This window comes from Mya arenaria, chromosome 10, assembly GCF_026914265.1.
Source record: "Mya arenaria isolate MELC-2E11 chromosome 10, ASM2691426v1".
NCBI lineage: Eukaryota > Metazoa > Mollusca > Bivalvia > Myida > Myidae > Mya > Mya arenaria.
This window is the reverse complement of record NC_069131.1, coordinates 49,759,947-49,782,829: the sequence shown is the minus strand read 5'-3', so window position 1 is coordinate 49,782,829 and position 22,883 is coordinate 49,759,947. Positions and strand designations below refer to the sequence as shown.

Here is a 22,883-nt window from a genome sequence, read left to right as displayed (position 1 = left end):
AGCAATGACAAATTGGTATTAATTTGTCTGTTCATCCAAAAAATAACTTGAATAAAACATACTTTGTAAAATTGAGTTCTTTTTGGATAAACGCATATTGTTAGGCTTAAATTTCAAAGCTACGCCCAAACAGGTCAAGCTGCACAAAATTAATCATTATAAAACCAGTTTACCTATAAATCTCGATTAAAATCACGAAATGCTCGGGGTTTTCTTGTATATATGAACAACCGCCACGTAGAGTATCAGCCATATTCAGTAGAAAACTTTCAGGACAAACAGGACGGGGAAAAATGAAGGTATGTGTTATGACTTTTTATCGTTTTGATAAATTAAATGGATGTTGTACTTTAAACATATAGCTGATATCACAAGCGAACGATCTATTTATATATTATGGAATAGTTTTCATATATAGCTCCTGCTTATATACGTATGACTTTTCTTTAACAAAACTCCAACTCGGAAGAAACCCACTTGGTGTCATTTGAGTGAGGCTATGGAATATGATTATTAGCAATGGAAAGTTGTACACAATGCAATGATTAATATATCATATAGCTATAACACTTCGACAAACCGTTGCGAAGCTATCCCATGAGTGGTTTAAGTACAAGAAGATGGACTACATTGTGCAAATCCCAATAAATGAATTTCTCACCCATATTTTCAAAGTGATATCCCATTTTGTTAGTTGAAATGTTTTCAATCAACTACCTACCAAGATATTAGTTGAAAATTGTACAGACATTTTTTTTTAACTAATGAGTCAGCAAAATGAGTTATGTTATTACTGTTTGCGTGTAGCATAACTCGGGAGACTTTTGTGCACGTCAAAATATTTCTAGCGTTCTCATTTTCTAGGTTTGCCTTATTCTGTTGTTGCTCTGTGTGAGCGCGGAAGCCAACCACGTTCTTCGCCACATAAGCAACCCACCGGGAGCCCGCCACATCCCAGGTAATACCCTTTTAGTGACGTCATGGGTTTAAGTAGCTATTTTACTAGTGTAACGTCACCATTCTATATATAAAATGACATCATTATACTATGTTAATTGTCGTCACCATTTTATATCTGTATTACGTCAAAATTATATTATGCAGAACGCTCTCAAATTATTTACAAAGATTTAACAATCGTAACCAAAAATACGCATTAAACGGCATACACGTGAAATGGCATTTCTATAGGACTAAACACAAAATAAAGTGGTATGTCATGTAATTCCCCCAGCGATCTAATGCATACGTACATGTTAGTCTTATGTATGAATTTGATTTAAACATATTTTATTGCATTTTTTCTTTTAACATGATCGGTATTTACAACAGCGATAAAGAGTATACAAAAAGCAAATGGGTTGGACACAAGTTCTAACAACATAAGTAACGTCTTCCCCATGAATGCATGAATAATAAAACACTCCTGAAGGTGTACATACTTGCAGATGTACTAAGCACTCTTCTCGCTGCGCGCCACATTCCCATTGACCCTCCAACGGCGCGCCATATGCCACCTGCGGCGAGTCGCGGTCCACCAAAGGTCGCGGCAGCGTCAGATCCCATGGCAGTTCAGACCGAGGAAAGAAGAGGTAATTATGTTTATTTGTTGCTGGTATTGTTGCTGGTGTTGTTGTCTTTGTCGCCATGTAAACAATTTATTGACGGCCATATTTAAACACCAAACCCGTGACGATAAGAACGTCTACATATGTATAAAATATTTTAAGCAGTTATGTCCCTTTATCAATTGAAATAAGAAAGACAACGGTTAACCTCAAAATATGCGTTATTAACACGTTATTTTTGTTATTAAAATAGGTACTGATTAGGACTTAAACGGTCAGATATTTAGAGACATCGACGTGTTGTCTGCAACGCCTTTCAGCGGTTCCTGACCTTTTTGTAAACAATATAATAAGAAACATGATGATATTTGTATGAATAATACAGCCTACAAATTTAGCCAATGAAATGGCACATAGGCAATCATTAAGAACTATGCTTAAGAATTTATACTTTCGCAGGTGTTTAAAGGTTTGCCTACTGCCAGTCATCGGATACACACAACCTGTGTCAGATTTTGCGATTGTAATGTGTCAGCTACTGAGGTTGTTTTCTAAGTAATATTTAGCATTTGGAACTCCTCGGTCATTTTTATCGAAAACAACATCGGATGTATATGAACTGTTTATATACTCAGGAGCCGGTAAGTCCGCTGCAAGTAGATCGCGTAGTTATTTAACTTAGCAGTTAAACTTAATGACTTAAATCTTGGGAATCTTAATTGTGTTTGCAATAATACACTTCACTGGCAATCAATTTAAACTTAGATCAATAAATACAAGCTAAAACACTATATTTAATTAATGATATAATTCAAAAATTTAAGAACTACTTCAGCTGATGTACCGGAATACATCCGAGGTTGTTTTCGAGAAAAACGACCGAGGAGCTCCGAATGTTATATTAAGATAACGTGTAGTAATATCCTACTGATAACGAATGGGAATTGCGATTAGGTTGTGTTAGGTAAAATATCTATATTATTTATTTCTGCAAAATGCTATGAGCGCCACTGTGACAGTTTGTCGATCTTGTTTTGCAGCACCCGATGGTAAACAGTCGAACACTCAAAAGGCTGTCCGAGGTGAAGGAGGAATGTACATGTGGCCTATTGCAATAATGGAGGGTAAGTGTAAAACAATTGATTTGTTCTGATTAACTTACAGAGGCGGGCATGTGTTCGCATGTTAGAGGAACACGCTCATGTTTTTGTAAAATCTTTTTTGTATGACAATATGAAGTGTGGCAAATCATTAAAGTGACACTCTTGTTCAAAATCAATACATACACATGTATAACAAACATCTCTTTTTTTAGTGATAAACCTTAAACTACTTACTAAAAAATGAATTTACGGAAAATATTTATTACTGATATCAAGATTGTAACCGTGTATTTAATAGCAGAAAACGCAAAAATATTAAATGATTGGTGAATGCTAAAAGATTTACTGTGGTCTACTTTAGTCGCATGAGGTAGAAATACCGTGTTTTATGCTCATTTCTTTCAAATTTAACTCGGTATCCTTCATAAGAACCATGGTTTTCGACATTTATTCATCATTTTTGGAATATTAAAACAATATTATTGTGGTAAATCTTATTTGGGATTAAGAGTGCATCTTTCAGGGTGTTAAACCTTAGATACCAAAACCTGGAACCTTTTGCTCAAATATCTTCTTTGAAGACCACATTTTTCATTAGCGTTTATGGTCACTTAATTACGGCTTTGTTACGTGATTGGTTGATTGGCATTGTCACGTGCTGTTATCCAGGTTTTATTTAACGGTCAAAATGTCCATCACTTTTGAATAAGTCCTGGTGATCTTGTGGTTAAGGCGTCGATTTTCTATTTTTTCTTCAATTTATCGGTGTTGATTCGCAACTCACTAAAACCAAAAAAAAAATCGGCATATTTATTTATTGATGAATATTGGCCCGGTTGATGGAACATTCGCTAAATCATAACGAATCGTTAAAATAACAATCGCTAAATTACCTACTTACCGTTACCTGACGAATAAATTTCCAACAACCGAAATTTAGCGAAATAAATTAAACGAAGGTATTTAACGAAAATTTAGCGATTTTAGTCATTTTAACGATAAATTTCATCGTTATGTATTTAACGAATGTTCCAACAACAGGGCCATTATTAATGTTTCGTTAATCCATGAAATCTAGTCTTAACTTTTAATTTACTGTACAGTTGGTATTGTCTTATATCTATCATACTTCCAGTGTCCTCTCTCTGGGGCCGGTGTGAACAGATGAGTATGACGATGACTGCCATGGATAATCGTAAGATAATCACATCATTTAGTATTCACCTTCGCATTGATCTCCCCTGACAAGCAGATTTCTAAAAAATAGTTTTTCTTCTCTTTTTGTTGATATTTTTTTAATCAAATTTTAATTATTCGATGATGCATTTTGATCAAAATATAAGAACAATATTTGAATTTAAAGATTTAAATATCTATGGTCACGTGGTTTTCATGGTGGCAGTAATAACTAAGGGCAGTAACTATGCGTGGAGTTTGATAAGTAAGGAAAGTAATACAGCGTGGAGTTTGATAAGTAAGGGAAGTAATACTGCGTGGAGTTTGATAAGGGAAGTAATAATGCGTGGAGTTTGATAAGGGAAGTAATATTGCGTGGAGTTTGATAAGGGAAGTAATAATGCGTGGAGTTTGATAAGGGAAGTAATATTGCGTGGAGTTTGATAAGGGAAGTAATACTGCGTGGAGTTTGATAAGGGAAGTAATAATGCGTGGAGTTTGATAAGGGAAGTAAAACTGCGTGGAGTTTGATAAGGGAAGTAAAACTGCGTCGAGTTTGATAAGGGAAGTAAAACTGCGTCGAGTTTGACAAGGGAAGTAAAACTGCGTCGAGTTTGATAAGTAAGGGAACTAATACTGCGTGGAGTTTGATAAGGGAAGTAATACTGCGTGGAGTTTGATAAGGGAAGTAATACTGCGTGGAGTTTGACAAGGGAAGTAAAACTGCGTCGAGTTTGATAAGGGAAGTAAAACTGCGTGGAGTTTGATAAGGGAAGTAAAACTGCGTGGAGTTTGATAAGGGAAGTAATACTGCGTGGAGTTTGATAAGGGAAGTAATACTGCGTGGAGTTTGATAAGGGAAGTTATACTGCGTGGAGTTTGATAAGGGAAGTTATATTGCGTGGAGTTTGATAAGGGAAGTAATATTGCGCGGAGTTTGTTAAGGGAAGTAATATTGCGCGGAGTTTGATAAGGGAAGTAATACTGCGTGGAGTTTGATAAGGGAAGTAATATTGCGTGGAGTTTGATAAGGGAAGTAATACTGCGTGGAGTTTGATAAGGGAAGTAATACTGCGTGGAGTTTGATAAGGGAAGTAATACTGCGTGGAGTTTGATAAGGGAAGTAATATTGCGTGGAGTTTGATAAGGGAAGTAATACTGCGTGGAGTTTGATAAGGGAAGTAATACTGCGTGGAGTTTGATAAGGGAAGTAATACTGCGTGGAGTTTGATAAGGGAAGTAATATTGCGTGGAGTTTGATAAGGGAAGTAATATTGCGTGGAGTTTGTTAAGGGAAGTAATATTGCGTGGAGTTTGATAAGGGAAGTAATACTGCGTGGAGTTTGATAAGGGAAGTAATATTGCGTGGAGTTTGATAAGGGAAGTAATACTGCGTGGAGTTTGATAAGGGAAGTAATACTGCGTGGAGTTTGATAAGGGAAGTAATATTGCGTGGAGTTTGATAAGGGAAGTAATATTGCGTGGAGTTTGATAAGGGAAGTAATACTGCGTGGAGTTTGATAAGGGAAGTAATACTGCGTGGAGTTTGATAAGGGAAGTAATACTGCGTGGAAATTGATAAAGGAAGTAATACTGCGTGGAGTTTGATAAGGGAAGTAATACTGCGTGGAGTTTGATAAGGGAAGTAATACTGCGTGGAGATTGTACTGTAAGGGAAGTGACACTGCGTGGAGTTTGTCCTGTAGCTTGCATGTTTCCAAAACAATGAATCTGGTATTGGCATTAACAAATTGTAATGTTGCCGTCTGTTGTTGGATGTCTCTGGCCTCGTGCACATATGAATGAGAATTATTTGTTTCAAACTTTAACATGAAAGGAGCTAAGACTTTTGGATAAAAAATTGCAATGTAATTTTGAGGATGTAATACAATAAATAGCACGTTTTGATTTGTTTACAGTGTTTAAAGGCACCATTGTGGGGAGGGTGTGTCCTGTCGTACATAAAGTGCTCGATGCTTATTTGGTTTGTATATATACATTAATTTATCATGCAATGACAGAATCCTGTTTAACCCAAGCCTGAATTTGCATTGTGCTGTGATGTGCAATTAAGGGCTCACTATAAATAAAGGTTGATGCATTTTAATGCATTTTTATGTCTCATTTGAAATTTGTGATAAAAACGCATATGATTTGTGTGAACATTCTGTACCAAACCGACCAAAACTAGGGTATATTTCTTTTATGGAAAAAAAATGAAACGGTCAAAATCTAGCGTGTTCACTCAAAAAATGCAACTTTTTCAGGACATTACAAAAAGATACTTTACTGTCGAATATAAGGTCATAGCTTTGTTAACAGTTTATTTCCAATAGCTTTACTGTCCAATATTAGGTCATAGATGGGTTAACAGCTTACTTGCAATAGCTTTACTGTCGATTATTAGATTTGTTAACAGTAATTTTGCAATAGCTTTACTTTTCGCGTATTTGGTAATGCTTCTATGATCGGTTTATGTTCAATGACTTTACTTTATTCCACCACTACTTGTTTTCAGGATTCGGACGACGAGACGCAGATGGAGTTTGAAAGGCAATGTACCAGTCACATCCGACTGCTACAGTGTAAGTTTTCTTTCATTGATTGCGGGTGGTCTCTTTGCAGCGATGGTTTGCTTGACGTTCAAAGGGACAATCGTATTGAAAAACAATATAGATACATTTATAGCAAACATAAATTGAGTGATAAAACTTAAACTACTTACTAAATAATGCATTTATGGAAAATATAATTACTAATAATAAGATTGTAACCGTTTATTTAATAGCTGAAAACGCACAAATATTAAATGAATGGTGAATGCTAAAAGATTTACAGTGATAAGCTACCGTCTCATGAGGTAAAAATATCATGTTTTCTGCATCTTTCTTTCAAATTCAACATGAAATCCTTCCTTAGAATACTTCTCCGATATTTATCTATCCTTTTCGATAAACTTAAGAAATTGTATTAATTGTGGTATAATTTATTTGGGAATAAGAGTGCATCTTTAATAGTTTATGCCCATTTCGAAATTCTGTAGGATTGTTGAGATTAGCATGCTATATTCTTACCAACATTCACCATGGAAATACGATTTTGATCATTACCGATTCAAAGAATGTATACCTGCACCACTTTCCTAGTATAAATAAGGAATAAGGTATCCCATCCAAAATAGATAAAAACAGTCGAACCCCGTTGGCACGAATTCATCAATGGCTCGAATAGGATGCAAAGGGCCAATTATTTTTTTATACTGAAGCTAAGCATTCCCGCATGGCTCGAATTTGCGAGGCTCGAGGTACTTTCGCCGGTCCCTTGGAGTTCGAGCCAACGGGGTTCGACTGTATTCAACAACTCAATTGTTCCGTTTACCATACAATTTATGATGCTTGATGAAGCAATATTCTTGACATTGTGGTTACCCTGTAATATGTAAATTAACTGACCCAAACTTCATAGAAATGGTACAGAAAAGTCATTGGTTTGTATTTTTATCTATAATACAACTGAAATTTGAGAGATATGACCAATTCTATGTTTCAAGGGCAGAAAGAGCTTTTGTAATATTTTCGGTATAATTTGTATATTTTGGTATATGTCAACATACTGTAACCTTTAAGCCTTTTCAGTACCACGATCAACAAATTATAAGTGTTGCCATGGATACAAAATTTGACATTGTTGGTAGATTACATTAAGCCTATTGTCTTTCTATTTTCAGGCATCGACATAATGTTTACGGAGCATTGCCTCGAATTCCTTCATATGACTACAGAAAGTAAGTTTGCTTTAGGTGTTAATAGAAAAAAAAAATTCTTAAGTTTATACTTATACGCTGGCTCGAATTCCGTCATATGACTGCAGAAAGTAAGTTTGCTTTAGGTGTTAATAGAAGAAAAAATTCTTAAGTTTATACTTATACGCTGGCTCGAATTCCGTCATATGCCTACAGAAAGTAAGTTTGCTTTAGGTGTTAATAGAAGAAAAAATTCTTAAGTTTATACTTATACGCTGGCTCGAATTCCGTCATATGCCTACAGAAAGTAAGTTTGCTTTAGGTGTTAATAGAAGAAAAAAATTCTTAAGTTTATACTTATACGCTGGCTCGAATTCCGTCATATGCCTACAGAAAGTAAGTTTGCTTTAGGTGTTAATAGAAGAAAAAATTCTTAAGTTTATACTTATACGCTGGCTCGAATTCCGTCATATGCCTACAGAAAGTAAGTTTGCTTTAGGTGTTAATAGAAGAAAAAAATTCTTAAGTTTATACTTATACGCTGGCTCGAATTCCGTCATATGCCTACAGAAAGTAAGTTTGCTTTAGGTGTTAATAGAAGAAAAAAATTCTTAAGTTTATACTTATACGCTGACTCGAATTAGGTCATAGGACTGCATAAAGTAAGTTAGTTTAAGGTGTTAATAGTGTTTTTTTAGTTTATATTTATTTATTGAAGCTTGATTGCGAAGCCAGCGGATCGCTCATGAGTCCGTTTCAGGGATAAATCCCGTACACGTGTTCGTTTTGAGAGACCTTGATACATTCGGAACCCCTCAGCCATTTTCTCGAAAACAACCTCGGATGTAATTGGACGGTTTACATACTCAAATTGGTTTGTTTAAGCCCGCTGCAAGTAGATCGCGTAGTTATTTAATTTAGTATTTAAACTTACATTCGGAACTCCTCGGCCATTTTTTTCAAAAACAACCTCGGATGTATGCCGGTACATCAGTTGAAGTAGTTCGTATTTGTTTGAATTATATCGTTAATTAAATTCAGTGTTTTAGAGTTGTATTTATTGATCTAAGTTTAAATTGATTACCAGTGAAGTGTGTTATTGCAAACATAAATAAGATTCCCGAGAGTTAAGACAAAGTTTAACTGCTAAATAAAATTACTACGCGATCTACTTGCAGCGGACTTAAACGTACCTCTTTTTGAGTATGTAAACCGTCCAAATACATCCGAGGTTGTTTTTGAAAAAAATGGCCGAGGAGTTCCGAATGTTAAACTTAATGAGACTTCACTCATTGGAATCTTAATTATGTTTGCATTAATACACTTCATTTGCAATCAATTTAAACTTAGATCAATAAATACAAGCTAAAAGACTACATTTAATTAATGATATAATTCAAACAATTACGAACTACTTCAGCTGATGTACCGGCATACATCCGAGGTTGTTTTCGATTAAAAATGGCCGAGGAGCTCCGAATGGTCTTGTACCTACGACCCTTTGGGGACTTACACCTTTATAACCATACCACTATTTTTGAACTGGGTAGGATTTGTTAATTTAGGGTAAAATGTCGGTCTGAGCGGGTTGAATTTACCTCATTCCATAATGTCCATAATGTCGACATAACAACAAAGGGAAATAACTTTTCTACGTTATATTAGTTAGTGTTGAATAGATCGCAAATTGTTTTATCCGCGAATGGAATTACTATAAGATTAAATTTTTGCGCACACAAGGTTAAAGACAAGTATATGTTAAATATAATGTCATTCGACAAATCTAGATTAAGCGAAGTTTAGGGAAACAAAAGGCACAATCAACCAAAGTTTAAATTTCGAAAAACTAAAAAGGTAGCTTCGATCAATAAGGCGTATATCATGAGGTTTATGGTCGGGGCAAAAATAGGGTGGTTAGGAAAACCTTAAACATTTATTTACCCCTAAATGTGAATTTTGACCATCAAATATAGCTTTTAGGCCGCAGATGTAGCCGTAACAACGTCTTATAATTTTCCAGACAGTCTGTTCCTGAGAGAAGCCGAGCCACTGTTCGAAATGTGCGAGGAAGAGTTCGGCTCGTTTCATACGGAACTTGACGATTTTGAAGCGAACATGGCCGACCTATTTCCGGATGCCCGAGCACTTGCGGTGAAAAAGATGCTTAGGGAGCTAGTTGCGTTGGTTTCGAAGAAAAGTAAGATGATTATTATTTTATATCAGTAAAGTTTTAAAAACAAGTGTATGATTTCTACTGACCTATTTAAGGATTTGTACTTAATTTAAAGATCATGCTTATGAAAACATTAAAATTGGCTTGTTATTGGTAAGAGAAAAATATAACAAACGTTAAGCCATTCATAAGTCGGCGATATATCAAATATGAAATATCTCTTTTTTTCAGAAACCGAGAAGTAACTTACGGCAACTGAGCGGAGACGTCAACCATCCGAGAGGAAAGTTCATTTCATTAAAAAAGCTATATATCATTAAGTGAAAACAGTTAATATCAAGTGTGCTTTGTTTATTGCCGTGTGTTACTGAATAAAAATGTGGCTGGAACATCTTGTTTGAGTGATTCATAAGCTTATCTTTTCTTTAGCAGAAAGTGTTGATTTTGAGGTAGAGTCGTGGGCCTTGCATGCGACATCGCCTTTATGTTCAGAAACAAGCCATTGCTCTTAAATCCCTCCGTGCATGACAAAGTTTGAGTTCGGACAGGACCAACTATACTTTGTGTGCATATATAGAGCATTCCATAATGATAAACTGAGTGTGACCTTGACTATGGTGATAGGGTGTTGTCCACGGCAAATCTTATTTGTGTACCAAACAAATGTGCCAAGTAGTTTTAAATCCTCTCAGAAAAGAAAGGTTAGGGCCTGGACACGACCAACTATACTCTTATGATTATATACAGTATTTTACAATACTTAAAGTATGACCTTGACCTTTGAGGAAGGGACGTGGGTCTTGTACGTGACGCATTGCCTTTATGCGTTTGCCAAATTATTTCTAAATTCATCTGGGCATGACACAGTTACTGCTTGGAAACTTGTAACTTTAATGTACAGTGGGTGTATACCATATGATTAATTACGTCATGTATGCTACGTCAGAAGGCAACATTTTCCTTAAAATGAAGACTTAAATCAAAGATACCTTTTCTTTTACTTCACCATTTTAAATGAAACAAAGGGCAGTCTATGCCACTTAAAGATCCACGCCTTCGTTTTATTACCGGAATTTGATAAGGTTATTAGTTTCATCAAACACTTCGACAAAACTACACTCTCAAACTCTGGTAAAAGACCGAAGGCGGGGCTTCGTAAGCGTCGTAGACTGCGCTAAGTTTCATTTAAATGGTGAAAAAATAGGAAAGTATATTTGATTAAAATCTTAATTCGAAGCAAAACATTGCCTTCCGACGTAGTATTTATGACGTAATTTATCACGTGGTATACACACACTGATGTATATGCATATAATAATTTACGTGTACACGTGACCTTGACATTTGAGGAAGGGGCGTGGGCCATGCACTCCACGTGTCGTCATCGTGTACTGGACACATGTGCCAAGTAATCTACCTGCGTGACAAAGTTATAACACGGACGAGGAAAACCGGACGGACGATGCGATGATAATAATTTCCCACCATCGACGGCATAAAATAGTGTGTGTGTTTTTAAATATCTCCAATTTTATGGTCACTTTAACACCTGTAATTGTACAGTCAAGAAATATGACTCGATGTTTGTTCTAAAACGATGTTTGAAAGTCATTTTTTGAGACCAAATACAAACTGAAAAAAAGTTTCGGACCAAAATCTGTCAGGTCTTCGGAAAGGCCATTTACTTGGGAAAGGCCATTAACTATGTTAGACTTCTTTTACACCACGGTAGCAAACTGAACTTGAATTTGATATGCTCAATACACCTTGACAATTATCTGTACTGCAAAATAGCTGTGGATCACATCCTAACACAACAAATTGTGCATATTTAAAATAATGGCGCTATGATACAAGGCTCATTAGACAAATTTAAATTAAATTGTTTAATATTGCCAGCAGCCAATCGTTTAAAAATGGTTAAATGTTTGGCTTGGTCAAACTTATCCAAAGTGTATTTTGATTAGTCAATATTATCCACAAATAATAAATAGCCAATCACTTCATTTTACCAATTGGTAAAACTTAAATACGACTGACCGAGTGAAACTTCAGTGTAAACAGTTACGTTTATGTCTGAAAAGATTGTAAAAAAATAGCTTCTTTTTGATATACCGTACTAGAAAATGTTGATATTTATCTGGACGTCATTTTCGATGTGGGTGAACATTTTCTATATATCTTACATTGGGCCGATTGTTCAGAACTTTAAATTTAACAGAAATAATGAGACCGTCATTTACTTAAAAATATGAATGATTTCGTGATGTCCTCGTATATTGAATATAACCGGTACAGCTAAAATAGTTGCCTCAAATATCCCCGATACACACTTCGCTATGCTTCGCGGTGTACTGTGTGCAATATGGCTAGGAAAATCTTGTAATCATGAATAATTAATGAGGCAGTTTCACTGGTTCCGCAAATTACCAGATGCTTTACGGTTGAAAAATATTCTGGCGACCGCCTTCTCAGTACAATAATACTTGGCAGTAGTCAAAACCACACGGCCACGGAGTCTACTGACACTGCAAAGTTACTGGACAATAAATAAATTATTTAGTTTAAACATATTTATTTTACAACGATTGTGAAACAAGTTATTACAACATTATATTAATCACTCTCGTTGCCACGATTTTACGCGAGAGTGTGGTCTTGTGTTGTGGGGGAAACCGGAAAACCCGGAGGAAACCCACTTGTCCAGCTTGGTGACCACAAACCAAAATAAATTATTTGAGTGTAACATGCGAATTAATTGGAAGAAGAGTTGTCTCCTGTGCCTCATGCATATTCATCAAAACGAGATTTTGTCGGTCAAGTGTGTATAAAGTGCAATGGAAGAAAGTACCGTGGTTGCCGACGGTAGAAATACTACAGATTACAAGTGTATCCATTAAACTTACAAAGTAGTAAATATTTAAAAGTTAACAACAATGACGTTAACAACAATACAATGACGTTAACAACAATACATAGAGGATATTTGTTTATTTCAGTGTAAGATCGTATTTTATTTCACGAGTGTCATAGAAAAACATATTTTCACGAGTGGCGAAGCCACGAGTGAAAATGTAGTTTTTTATGATCACGAGTGAAATTAAATACGATCTTACACTGAAATAAACAAATTTTCTGTTTCTTTTATGCTTATTTTCGGAGTTTTATTTGTTTTTTATTTATTTCTGAATTACCCCCTTTTTGAAAAGGGTGGGCTTTACGCCGCAACCCGTGGGGCGCCCCTCATGCATAATTATAGCTGTCAACTTTTCTACTTTCGGTTTGCTGAGAAATAGTTCTCTGCTATTCATTCTTATAGCTTAATATTCGCTCGTTTTTATTGCAAAGCTTTATGAACAGTAAAAAATGAAGTATTATTAGTGCACAAATGTTCCAAAAAATAATGAAAATACTTTTTATTTTAACCAAATTACTACGCCGCTATTTATAGAATGAAAATTTGGAAGGTCAAATGTGTTAGCAAAACAAATGGATACTCATTGGATTTTAACCATTCTTCTTAGTTTAAGACTGCATATACGCGTGTTTTTATAGTAAGTTAATATTCAGTCATCTTACTGTCAGAGACCAGTCTGTTTCGCTTTAAAATGTTTGTTTTCCAGAAGAGTAAATGCCACGCTAGTTTGTTGACACATTTTGAGATGTGGGTGGGGTAAAAAATATCGGATCTATCTGTAAATTGTTGTGTGAATTCTCCAGGAAGCTCATTTTACGTACTACAACGGTTAACAGTTCAAAATACATTTGAACGATGCTATAAAAAATTATTTATGTTCGAACAGTTGTTTTTGTCTGTAATTTGTTTGGAATGAAAGCAAATGTTCGAACATTCAGCTTCAAAGATCAGTAAAATGTTTGATAAACGGGATAACCGGTAATAAACGGTAAGTTGTTAATTTCCAATTATATATTTATTTAAATTTATAAAATATTTCTTTATTATTTTTAAAACATTTTTTGACATAATTTACTGAAGTCCAGTGTTCTGTTTTGACCAAGGCAAGTACATGTAACAACAAAGGATTTTAAAAGTAGTTCTGAAAATTGATATTTTCACTCCTTATTTTGCAGTGAAAATATCAAATTGATATTTTCACTGTTGTTATTTCACTGTTAATACCCCATATTTCATCGTAAAGCATGAAAGAAAATGAAGTTAACAACAATACAATGACGTTAACAGCGTTGTTTACTTTAACAAAGCTCTGAACAATCGACCCAATGATTGTCTTATTACTTTTGATACAGTTTCGAATAGCCGATTTTGCTTTTTTTTAACAGAAATAGATTTTGAAACCCAAATTCTTCGCCGCGACAATCTGTGAAGCATAAACATCTGATATGGCTGTCATAAATTCAAAACGAAATTCAATCCGGACACCATTAACATATTCTCCTAGTCTGGAATATTTAATCACGCCAATATTTTACGATGCTGTCTCTGTCAAAACACTTACAAATGGCATTTTGCAAAAATGTTTATTATAGATAATTATGAACATAATTTAACAAATTGATATTTAAAGTGACAACGTAATCAGTTAATCAATCTTTATTGAACAAAATATTCAAGGCGCGTGTATTGAGCAGTTCCAAGTTTTGTAGGAATTATTTCAAAAAGAATAAATAAATTTTGTACACAAAATACGACTGAAATCAAACCTATTTTAGGATTCCTACAATTTATCCATTCCGTCATCCAAAATACATTCCATGAAATGCCAGTAACGGAATAGATCAATCGCGTGTATCCAACGATGATGAAACTTAACTTCTATAACTGATTTTTTTTCTGAACAACAACGACTGATTAAAAGATTAAAAGAGTTTATTTATTTGGAATTGATCGCCAGCTTTTCTCTGAATTTATAATATATACTAAATCCAAGTTCACATGCATGTGTTTGTTTTCTGCTTTTAAAGCTGCACTCCCGCAGATTCACCGCTTTGACAACTTTTTTAGTTTATGTCTTGAAATGAGCTCATTTTTGCGTAAATTTCTGCAAACCTGTGATGAAAGACTGCTGACAAAAGATCAGATCGCAGATTTTCATATTTCCGTCCGAAAATTAATGTTTTATGGCTAAAAGCGTTAGTAACGGTTTAGAAAAACGCATTAAACACTATTTTTTTATTATAAGTATTAAAGTCTGCTATCTATTTTTTGTCAGCAGTCTTATATCACTAGTTTCCATGCATGTTCGCATGAATTGGCTCGTTCCAAGACAAAAAATAAAAAAGTTGTCAAAACGTTCAATCTGTGAGAGTGCAGCTTTAACCTCATGTTTGAACAGTCTGATCGTGACGTTATTACAATGCTATGAATTTGAGACGTTTTTTTCGGCGCTATAATTAAAATCATTTGCTATGATATAACCGAACAGATGCGAATTGATTTCAATACAGATTGTAAACCTTCCGGATGACGAATAATCGTCCGAAAATACCGGCTGGAATATAATTGTGTCGTCGTTTCTTCGTCAAAAACTTTCTTAAAACGTTAATCCAGCGTTCTCAAAGCACTCTTTAGTCGTTAATATAAAACAGATCTTACAGTTATAATCCGCATGCTTTCGACAACAGTGGCACCTCAGTTTACACAATTTCGCGAAAAGCCCCTCAAAAATCTTCAAACGTTTGATTAACACTTTGCACCTGGTTTCAGCAGACAACGTTTTAAAGATCGGCGATGCCTCGAGTTCATGTGATTTTCTCTTTACCGCAAGCTGAAGCACTTCTTCTTTTAATTTTGTCAACTTGTGTTTGTCGGCTGCACTGAGCATGCTCACCAGACCGTGAATTAGGGGCTTCTCGTTTTTCTTGCAGCGCGCTATCATGTGATTCTCGCATTGGCTCACGAGATCTGATTCGTTGTAGTCCGCCGCTACTCGTAGAACTTCATGTACGTTTCCGTCTGCAACGAATAATCATCGAAGTTAGAAAAATACATATCGAACTGATGTTGGCAAAATTGACAAGTTTATCTTCGTAAGAAACACCATATGACATTGCGACAGTAATCGATAAGCATGTGTCATCTGTTTTCACTAGCAAGGACTATGAAAACAAAGTGAAAACAATGTTACAATAAGCTTGGTTTACTCCATGGGATTACACGAACCAGGCAAAATGTGAACTACATATGGTAAAAGGGAACACTTAAATGACTAGTTTACATATTCAAAGTGCATGTTGGCAAATGTTAATTTAAATATTTATTTGTTTTATAAATTAACTACCAAGAACGGGTGGAATCGTAAAATTTGAATGCTAACAAAATGTACTGATCGTATGTAAAGTGTTGGTGTAATTTCGTAAGAAAAGACTCAAAAGTAGTTTAACAAAATCATTTTCACTTTAAATTTTACTTGAGCGAAACTCAAATCTTGAGCAAATAGAGCGTAAAAAGTGTTTGTTTTCACTAACCCGACCGATCCTATTTTTCCTCCCGACCTTACGCTTTTTTACCATATTGTGGATTTTTGTAGTAATTTCCTAAAAACGTTCATTTTTGAGTGAACATATTAAAATTTGTCCATTTTCTACAATAGCTATATAACCATGATATAGGTTGGTTTGATAAGAATCCCTGTTCCCAAAGATAAATAGAAAAAAAGGTTATGCCTACCTACCGACCCTATTTTCGTGGATATGTTAGTGGAAACAAACAACTATTTCTTTGGCCTAGTACCATACCAATAAATTATTTGCCAAGAGACGTTAGCAAAACACAAACAAACACTAACTGCTTTATACAATACACATGGTACGTGGTGTAAGTCTGAAAACAGTAGGGAATGAGCTCATGCTTTAGTGACATTTGACCTATAAACAATTTAGTATCATTTAACCTTTTTTCTTCAGATTTATCAAATGGGCAACTCCTTTCAACGATCTAACATGAAAAAAAACTATGAACTACTGCAGCTTAACAATGATATGAGTGACCCCTTTGATAAATGTGAAGAAAATGTTTTTTTTTGTTTAGATCAAATGACACTACATTTTGTACAGGTCATATGACACCAAAGCAGGATGTCATTCCCATCAAACTACTGTGGGTCTGAAACGGTTGACGTGTCTTGTAATACCTGTCAGTTTGATGTCCAATGCTTGCTGCCTGAGTCGGTTGAAGTTCAATTTCGTATCTTCAGACAATTTTGAGAATTCTTGAATAGCTTTTGCCTGCTCCGGGTTAATTTTTGACACGCGGTCAAACGACACATTGAACAAATCTTTCAAATTGTAACTCTCCGCGCACAACAGGATGTTAACCAAAGCACTCAACGCCGTGTTTGTATCCTTGCATTTTGACATCAAATAGTCCTCACACTTCCGCTGTAGAATTTCCACTTGGTATTCATCCGCTAGATGAAAAACCGAAAATACCGTGTCATCTGAAATGAAAAATAAAGGTTGATTTGGCAAGGCCAATTAATTTGCAATAAAACATTCTATATAGCCATAGTGCTCAAACGGCATCGTGTATTTCTGTCGAATACCAGCAATACTTTCAATAAATTACAATACGGTTAACGGATGCAACTTATTGTGCATTTTCAATCGGAACACCTCGGCCATTTTCCATCTTAAACAACCGCGGATGCATATGAACGGTTTACAATGTCTAAATTCTTTACATGTAACTACGCTGCAAGTGGACCGCGTAGAAATTTCAGATTAGCAGTTCAACCTTAGGATTTTATTCATTTACTTGTTGATCATGGGAACCACACAGAATGCATCATTTTCTGAAACCAAATGCCAAGAAAACTAGTACACTGTATGAAGCATGTTCTTAAAGCTACACGCTCAAAAATTGAACGTTTTGAAAACTGTTTTTTATTTTGTCTTGAAACGAGCCAATTTATACAAAACGCATGGAAACCAGTGATTTAAGCCAGCTGACCAAAAAATTGACCGCAGATTTTCATATTTGATTAAAATATTGATGATTTATGCATTTTTCTTAAACCGTCAGTAACCCTTTAAGACATAAAAAATATTAATTTTCGAAGAAAAATATGAAAATCTGCGATCTGATCATTTGTAAGCAGTCTTATATCACTGGTATTCATATATTTACGCAAAAATTGGCTCATTCCAAGACGAACAATAAAAAAAATGTCAAAACGGTAAATCTGTGAGAGTGCAGCTTTAACACCTGGGTTCTGTATTCGGGGTTATATTAAAAAGGAAAAAAAATCGGAAACATCATTATTGACATGTCAAATACAATCGATCGCGAAACTCAAAATGTATCCGTCCGCGGACGTTAAACACAGAAACAATTTGGTATGTCCTAATTTTTATTCATGTTTTTGATGAGATACGAAAAAACCATACGTTACGTCCAGCATGTTACCTATATAAACATATTGGAACCGTACCAAGTTCAAGTGTATTTCATTTGTATAATTCGACTGCCGAGCCAAAACAAACAATTCAAATATGTTATCTTCTGCTTGATATATGTATCAAAAATATCTCTCATTCATTCATATATTTCAATGCCAAGCCATTTAAATGAGCTCAATTGTACGCGTGGTACACATATTTGATTATTGCAAATATATTTTGTCGAAGGTCAATCCCCTGTATTAGTCAGTGCTGTTTGGCTGTAAATATGAAATTCAACACCAAATATGATTTTCAGAAAACTGTGATGTTGAAATAAAAAAGGAATGTTACAATGAGGCATAATGTTTTGTTTTTCTTGTTCCAAACAACCCGACGGACCCAATTTTGTCCTCTTAATCAATATGTCGCGCGTGTGCGTGCGCGCGTGCGTGTGTGTGTTTGACCTTATTTTTTTAATACTTACCTTTAATTATTGATTTAGAAATGAATTCCACTTCTTTATTACAAAACATGTACACCAAGATCTATTATAATGATTGGAACTCAAAGCTCCAACAAAGGAAGTCCGATATTCTCGAACCGATAACCAAGGGTGTCCTGACATTTCCGGAACCCACTACAACTGAATTCCCTACGTTTACCGAGGTCCAGACATTTTCGTACCTTTTACTATGAACATCCCTACATTTTCCGAGCCCCTACCACGGAAGTCCCGACATTTCCCGCGCCCCTACCCAAGAGGTCCCTACATTTCCCGAACCCCTACCACGGAAGTCCCGACATTTCCCGAACCCCAACCATGTAAGTCCCGACATTTCCCGAACCCCTACCACGGAAGTCCCGACATTTCCCGAACCCCTACCACGGAAGTCCCGACATTTCCCGAACCCCAACCCAAGAGGTCCCTACATTTCCCGAACCCCTACCACGGAAGTCCCGACATTTCCCGAACCCCAACCCAAGAGGTCCCTACATTTCCCGAACTCCTACCACGGAAGTCCCGACATTTCCCGCGCCCCTACCCAAGAGGTCCCTACATTTCCCGAGCCCCTACCACGGAAGTCCCGACATTTCCCGCGCCCCTACCCAAGAGGTCCCTACATTTCCCGAACCCCTACCACGGAAGTCCCGACATTTCCCGAACCCCAACCATGTAAGTCCCGACATTTCCCGAACCCCTACCACGGAAGTCCCGACATTTCCCGAACCCCAACCATGTAAGTCCCGACATTTCCCGAACCCCTACCACGGAAGTCCCGACATTTCCCGAACCCCAACCATGTAAGTCCCGACATTTCCCGAACCCCTACCACGGAAGTCCCGACATTTCCCGCGCCCCTACCCAAGAGGTCCCTACATTTCCCGAACTCCTCCCACGGAAGTCCCGACATTTCCCGAACCCCAACCATGTAAGTCCCGACATTTCCCGCGCCCCTACCCAAGAGGTCCCTACATTTCCCGAACCCCTACCACGGAAGTCCCGACATTTCCCGAACCCCTACCACGGAAGTCCCGACATTTCCCGAACCCCTACCATGTAAGTCCCGACATTTCCCGAACCCCTACCACGGAAGTCCCGACATTTCCCGAACCCCAACCATGTAAGTCCCGACATTTCCCGAACCCCTACCACGGAAGTCCCGACATTTCCCGAACCCCAACCATGTAAGTCCCTACATTTCCCGAACTCCTACCACGGAAGTCCCGACATTTCCCGCGCCCCTACCCAAGAGGTCCCTACATTTCCCGAACCCCTACCACGGAAGTCCCGACATTTCCCGAACCCCAACCATGTAAGTCCCGACATTTCCCGAACCCCTACCACGGAAGTCCCGACATTTCCCGAACCCCTACCATGTAAGTCCCGACATTTCCCGAACCCCAACCATGTAAGTCCCGACATTTCCCGAACCCCTACCACGGAAGTCCCGACATTTCCCGCGCCCCTACCCAAGAGGTCCCTACATTTCCCGAACTCCTACCACGGAAGTCCCGACATTTCCCGAACCCCAACCATGTAAGTCCCGACATTTCCCGAACCCCTACCACGGAAGTCCCGACATTTCCCGAACCCCAACCATGTAAGTCCCGACATTTCCCTAACCCCTACCACGGAAGTCCCGACATTTCCCGAACCCCTACCATGTAAGTCGCGACATTTCCCGAACCCCAACCATGTAAGTCCCGACATTTCCCGAACCCCTACCACGGAAGTCCCGACATTTCCCGCGCCCCTACCCAAGAGGTCCCTACATTTCCCGAACCCCTACCACGGAAGTCCCGACATTTCCCGAACCCCAACCATGTAAGTCCCGACATTTCCCGAACCCCTACCACGGAAGTCCCGACATTTCCCGAACCCCTACCATGTAAGTCCCGACATTTCCCGAACCCCAACCATGTAAGTCCCGACATTTCCCGAACCCCTACCACGGAAGTCCCAACATTTCCAAAACCCCAACCACGGAAGTTCCGACATATCTCGAACCCCTACCACAGATGTTCCGACATTTCCCGAACCCCAAAACACAGATGTTCTGACTTTTTCCGAACCCCTACCACGGAAGTCCCGACATTTTCCCAGCCGACTACCACGAAGGTCCTGGCATACTTAAAATCCTTACCTGTGAGTGATTTCTGTGTGTCAGGGTATAGACACAAAAGGAAGTCAGTAAACTCCTTGTACGTCTTTCCCGGAAGTGTGATCCATTCTGCCGTCCGCTCCCGGAAGTCCGATTCAAACATGCGTCTGAACACAGGGGAACATAGCGCCAACACTTCCTGAAACAATGGAGAAGATGATATTCATAACAAATCAATGTTATATATATTTGTTTTATTGAGTGGGATTTTGACATTGCGATCTGCAGATGTACTTTTTTTCTTTCCGTATATGTACATAGATGGCATTTGAAACCGATTGTTTTTTTTCGAAAAGTTATGACATGGCGCAATATTATCACGAGTTGATCAGACATGAGTGAAATTATTATTTCCCATGATCCCAAATACACCTAAATCTACAGTAGTTTGATTGGAATAAACTCCTGCTTATGGTGTGTTTTTTTCTTTAGATTTACCAAAGGGGTCACTTCTACCAACGATCCAGCATAACAGATATATCTGAGTTACTGCAGATTTTCTGACATTGTTAAACTGCAGTAATTCGTAGCTTTTTGTGCAAAATCGTTAGAAGAAGTGACCCATTTGATACGGTAAATCTGAAGAAAACATATATTTTAGGTTAAATGTCACTAATTCTTTTACACGTCATATGTCACCACAGCAGGGGTTAATTCCTATCAAACTACTGTATGTACGGTTCTTGCATCGAAATTCCACGTTGTTCCTTTCGTGTTAAAATTTAGGAAAATGGGAATTGAATTGCCGTTAATGAGACCGCCGTAGCGTCAAATTGGTGACGTCATTTCATTTTTCTATCACGGCGTAGTAATTGCTGCGTTCCTTTGAAAAACAAACATGAAAACTAGAATCTAAGAGCAGTGAAACTATAAAAAATGATCTCCATGAGGACAGGAGGATGCTACCAAAAGGACAGTGCACAGTACCCTTCCATAGCCATTTAGCTTATGCACCAGTCAATTGTAACCACAGCCCCTCCAGGTCCGGGGAATAGCGGGGACTCTGACTTTCGGTCCAGCCAAGCCCGGGTTAAAACCCCGTCCTGCGGGGACGAACTGATGGTAAAATCCCCGCCAAATGCCCCCGCACCCCAGGGACCCTAAGTAAGGCACATTCCCCGCTGTATTTGGCGCGAATACAAAACCACCGCATTCACCCGGCACTGCGAGGCAACCGAGAAGTTAAAAGCACGGCCCATTGCCCCGGCTATTCCCGGTATACCCCCGGACCTTGGGGCCGTGGTTACAATTGATTGGTGCATTACGAAGAACATGCTATGCATACCTTAGACGCGTATAATTTCCGGTTTTCTACGTCAAATACGACGCTGGACGTCACGGGATCTGGATAACAAAACCTCGCGTCCTGTTTCATTTTGGGTCTCAAAACCTCTTATGGGCCTTCAAAAGTCAAAGACGAGCGTCCGCGTCTGTTGGTAAGCTACATTGCAGCGTTTAGCGTTCGTGTGTGCTGTTTGGTCAAGTTTCGTTGACGTTTTTGAATTATTAATGTTTCTTGTTTATCTTCCTGCTAAACTGTTCTGTTTTTATTATTGTTATTATTTATTAATTTTTTTATTCTTTCGTTGCAATCCCTCAGCGAATATTCAAATTTAAACGTTCCTTCGACGTAACGTAAACGTTATCTTGTTGTCGAATTTTTAGCACACTTTGCCACTGTAAACCACTTATATCCGGATTTAGCCACTGAATATGTTAACAAACCACAAATATAAAAACTTCAGAATAATTATGTTTACATAATTATTTGAAAGAGCCCAATTCAGATAACAGTTTCTGTGGGTTTTTTTACCTTTTTTTCCCACCGTTCATATGTTCAAAAAAAAATGTGAAAAAAACTCCAGTTTAAATAACAAACCGAAATGAATCACAAAGGAATAAAATTACGTCCTAAATATAGGATGATTGATTAAGCAGTTCGAATATCAGTCAATTTTAGAGCACTTTATTCAATACCATACAGATCTTTAAGCTTCCAATAAACAAGCCGATTCTTTTTATCTACTATTTTGTATTGTGCATATTGAATGCTTATTTGAACAGACAGATTTCGCATAGATTGCGTTTATCATTAAC

General features: G+C 37.3%; 2 protein-coding genes across 2 annotated transcripts; one reads left to right on the top strand and one right to left on the bottom strand.

The window, feature by feature from the left end:
* Window positions 1-255: 255 nt before the first annotated feature.
* On the top strand, window positions 256-10,151 carry LOC128204134 (uncharacterized). Its single transcript, XM_052905500.1, has 10 exons — window positions 256-299; window positions 865-958; window positions 1,449-1,592; window positions 2,609-2,692; window positions 3,807-3,866; window positions 5,767-5,831; window positions 6,366-6,432; window positions 7,575-7,631; window positions 9,610-9,786; window positions 9,994-10,151. The coding sequence occupies exons 1-10, from the start codon at window positions 294-296 to the stop codon at window positions 10,005-10,007; spliced, it is 768 nt and encodes a 255-aa protein (XP_052761460.1). The 5' UTR covers window positions 256-293; the 3' UTR covers window positions 10,008-10,151.
* Window positions 10,152-12,903: 2,752 nt separating this feature from the next.
* On the bottom strand, window positions 12,904-22,877 carry LOC128205388 (kelch repeat and BTB domain-containing protein 3-like). Its single transcript, XM_052906973.1, has 4 exons — window positions 22,072-22,877; window positions 20,769-20,925; window positions 16,875-17,180; window positions 12,904-15,697 (listed from the first exon to the last, which is right to left on the bottom strand). The coding sequence occupies exons 1-4, from the start codon at window positions 22,159-22,161 to the stop codon at window positions 15,276-15,278; spliced, it is 975 nt and encodes a 324-aa protein (XP_052762933.1). The 5' UTR covers window positions 22,162-22,877; the 3' UTR covers window positions 12,904-15,275.
* Window positions 22,878-22,883: the final 6 nt, after the last annotated feature.

Bases quoted from the DNA above. Each gene is read 5' to 3' on its own strand.
- LOC128204134 (XM_052905500.1), top strand. The intron at 959-1,448 runs GTAATACCCTTT...ACATACTTGCAG, and splicing joins GGGAGCCCGCCACATCCCAG to ATGTACTAAGCACTCTTCTC. The intron at 7,632-9,609 runs GTAAGTTTGCTT...ATAATTTTCCAG, and splicing joins CCTTCATATGACTACAGAAA to ACAGTCTGTTCCTGAGAGAA.
- LOC128205388 (XM_052906973.1), bottom strand. From the start codon at position 22,161: ATGAAACAGGACGCGAGGTTTTGTTATCCAGATCCCGTGACGTCCAGC. The intron at 20,926-22,071 runs GTATGCATAGCA...CCATTGTTTCAG, and splicing joins GGAAATTATACGCGTCTAAG to GAAGTGTTGGCGCTATGTTC. The intron at 17,181-20,768 runs GTAAGGATTTTA...TTTTCATTTCAG, and splicing joins CACACAGAAATCACTCACAG to ATGACACGGTATTTTCGGTT.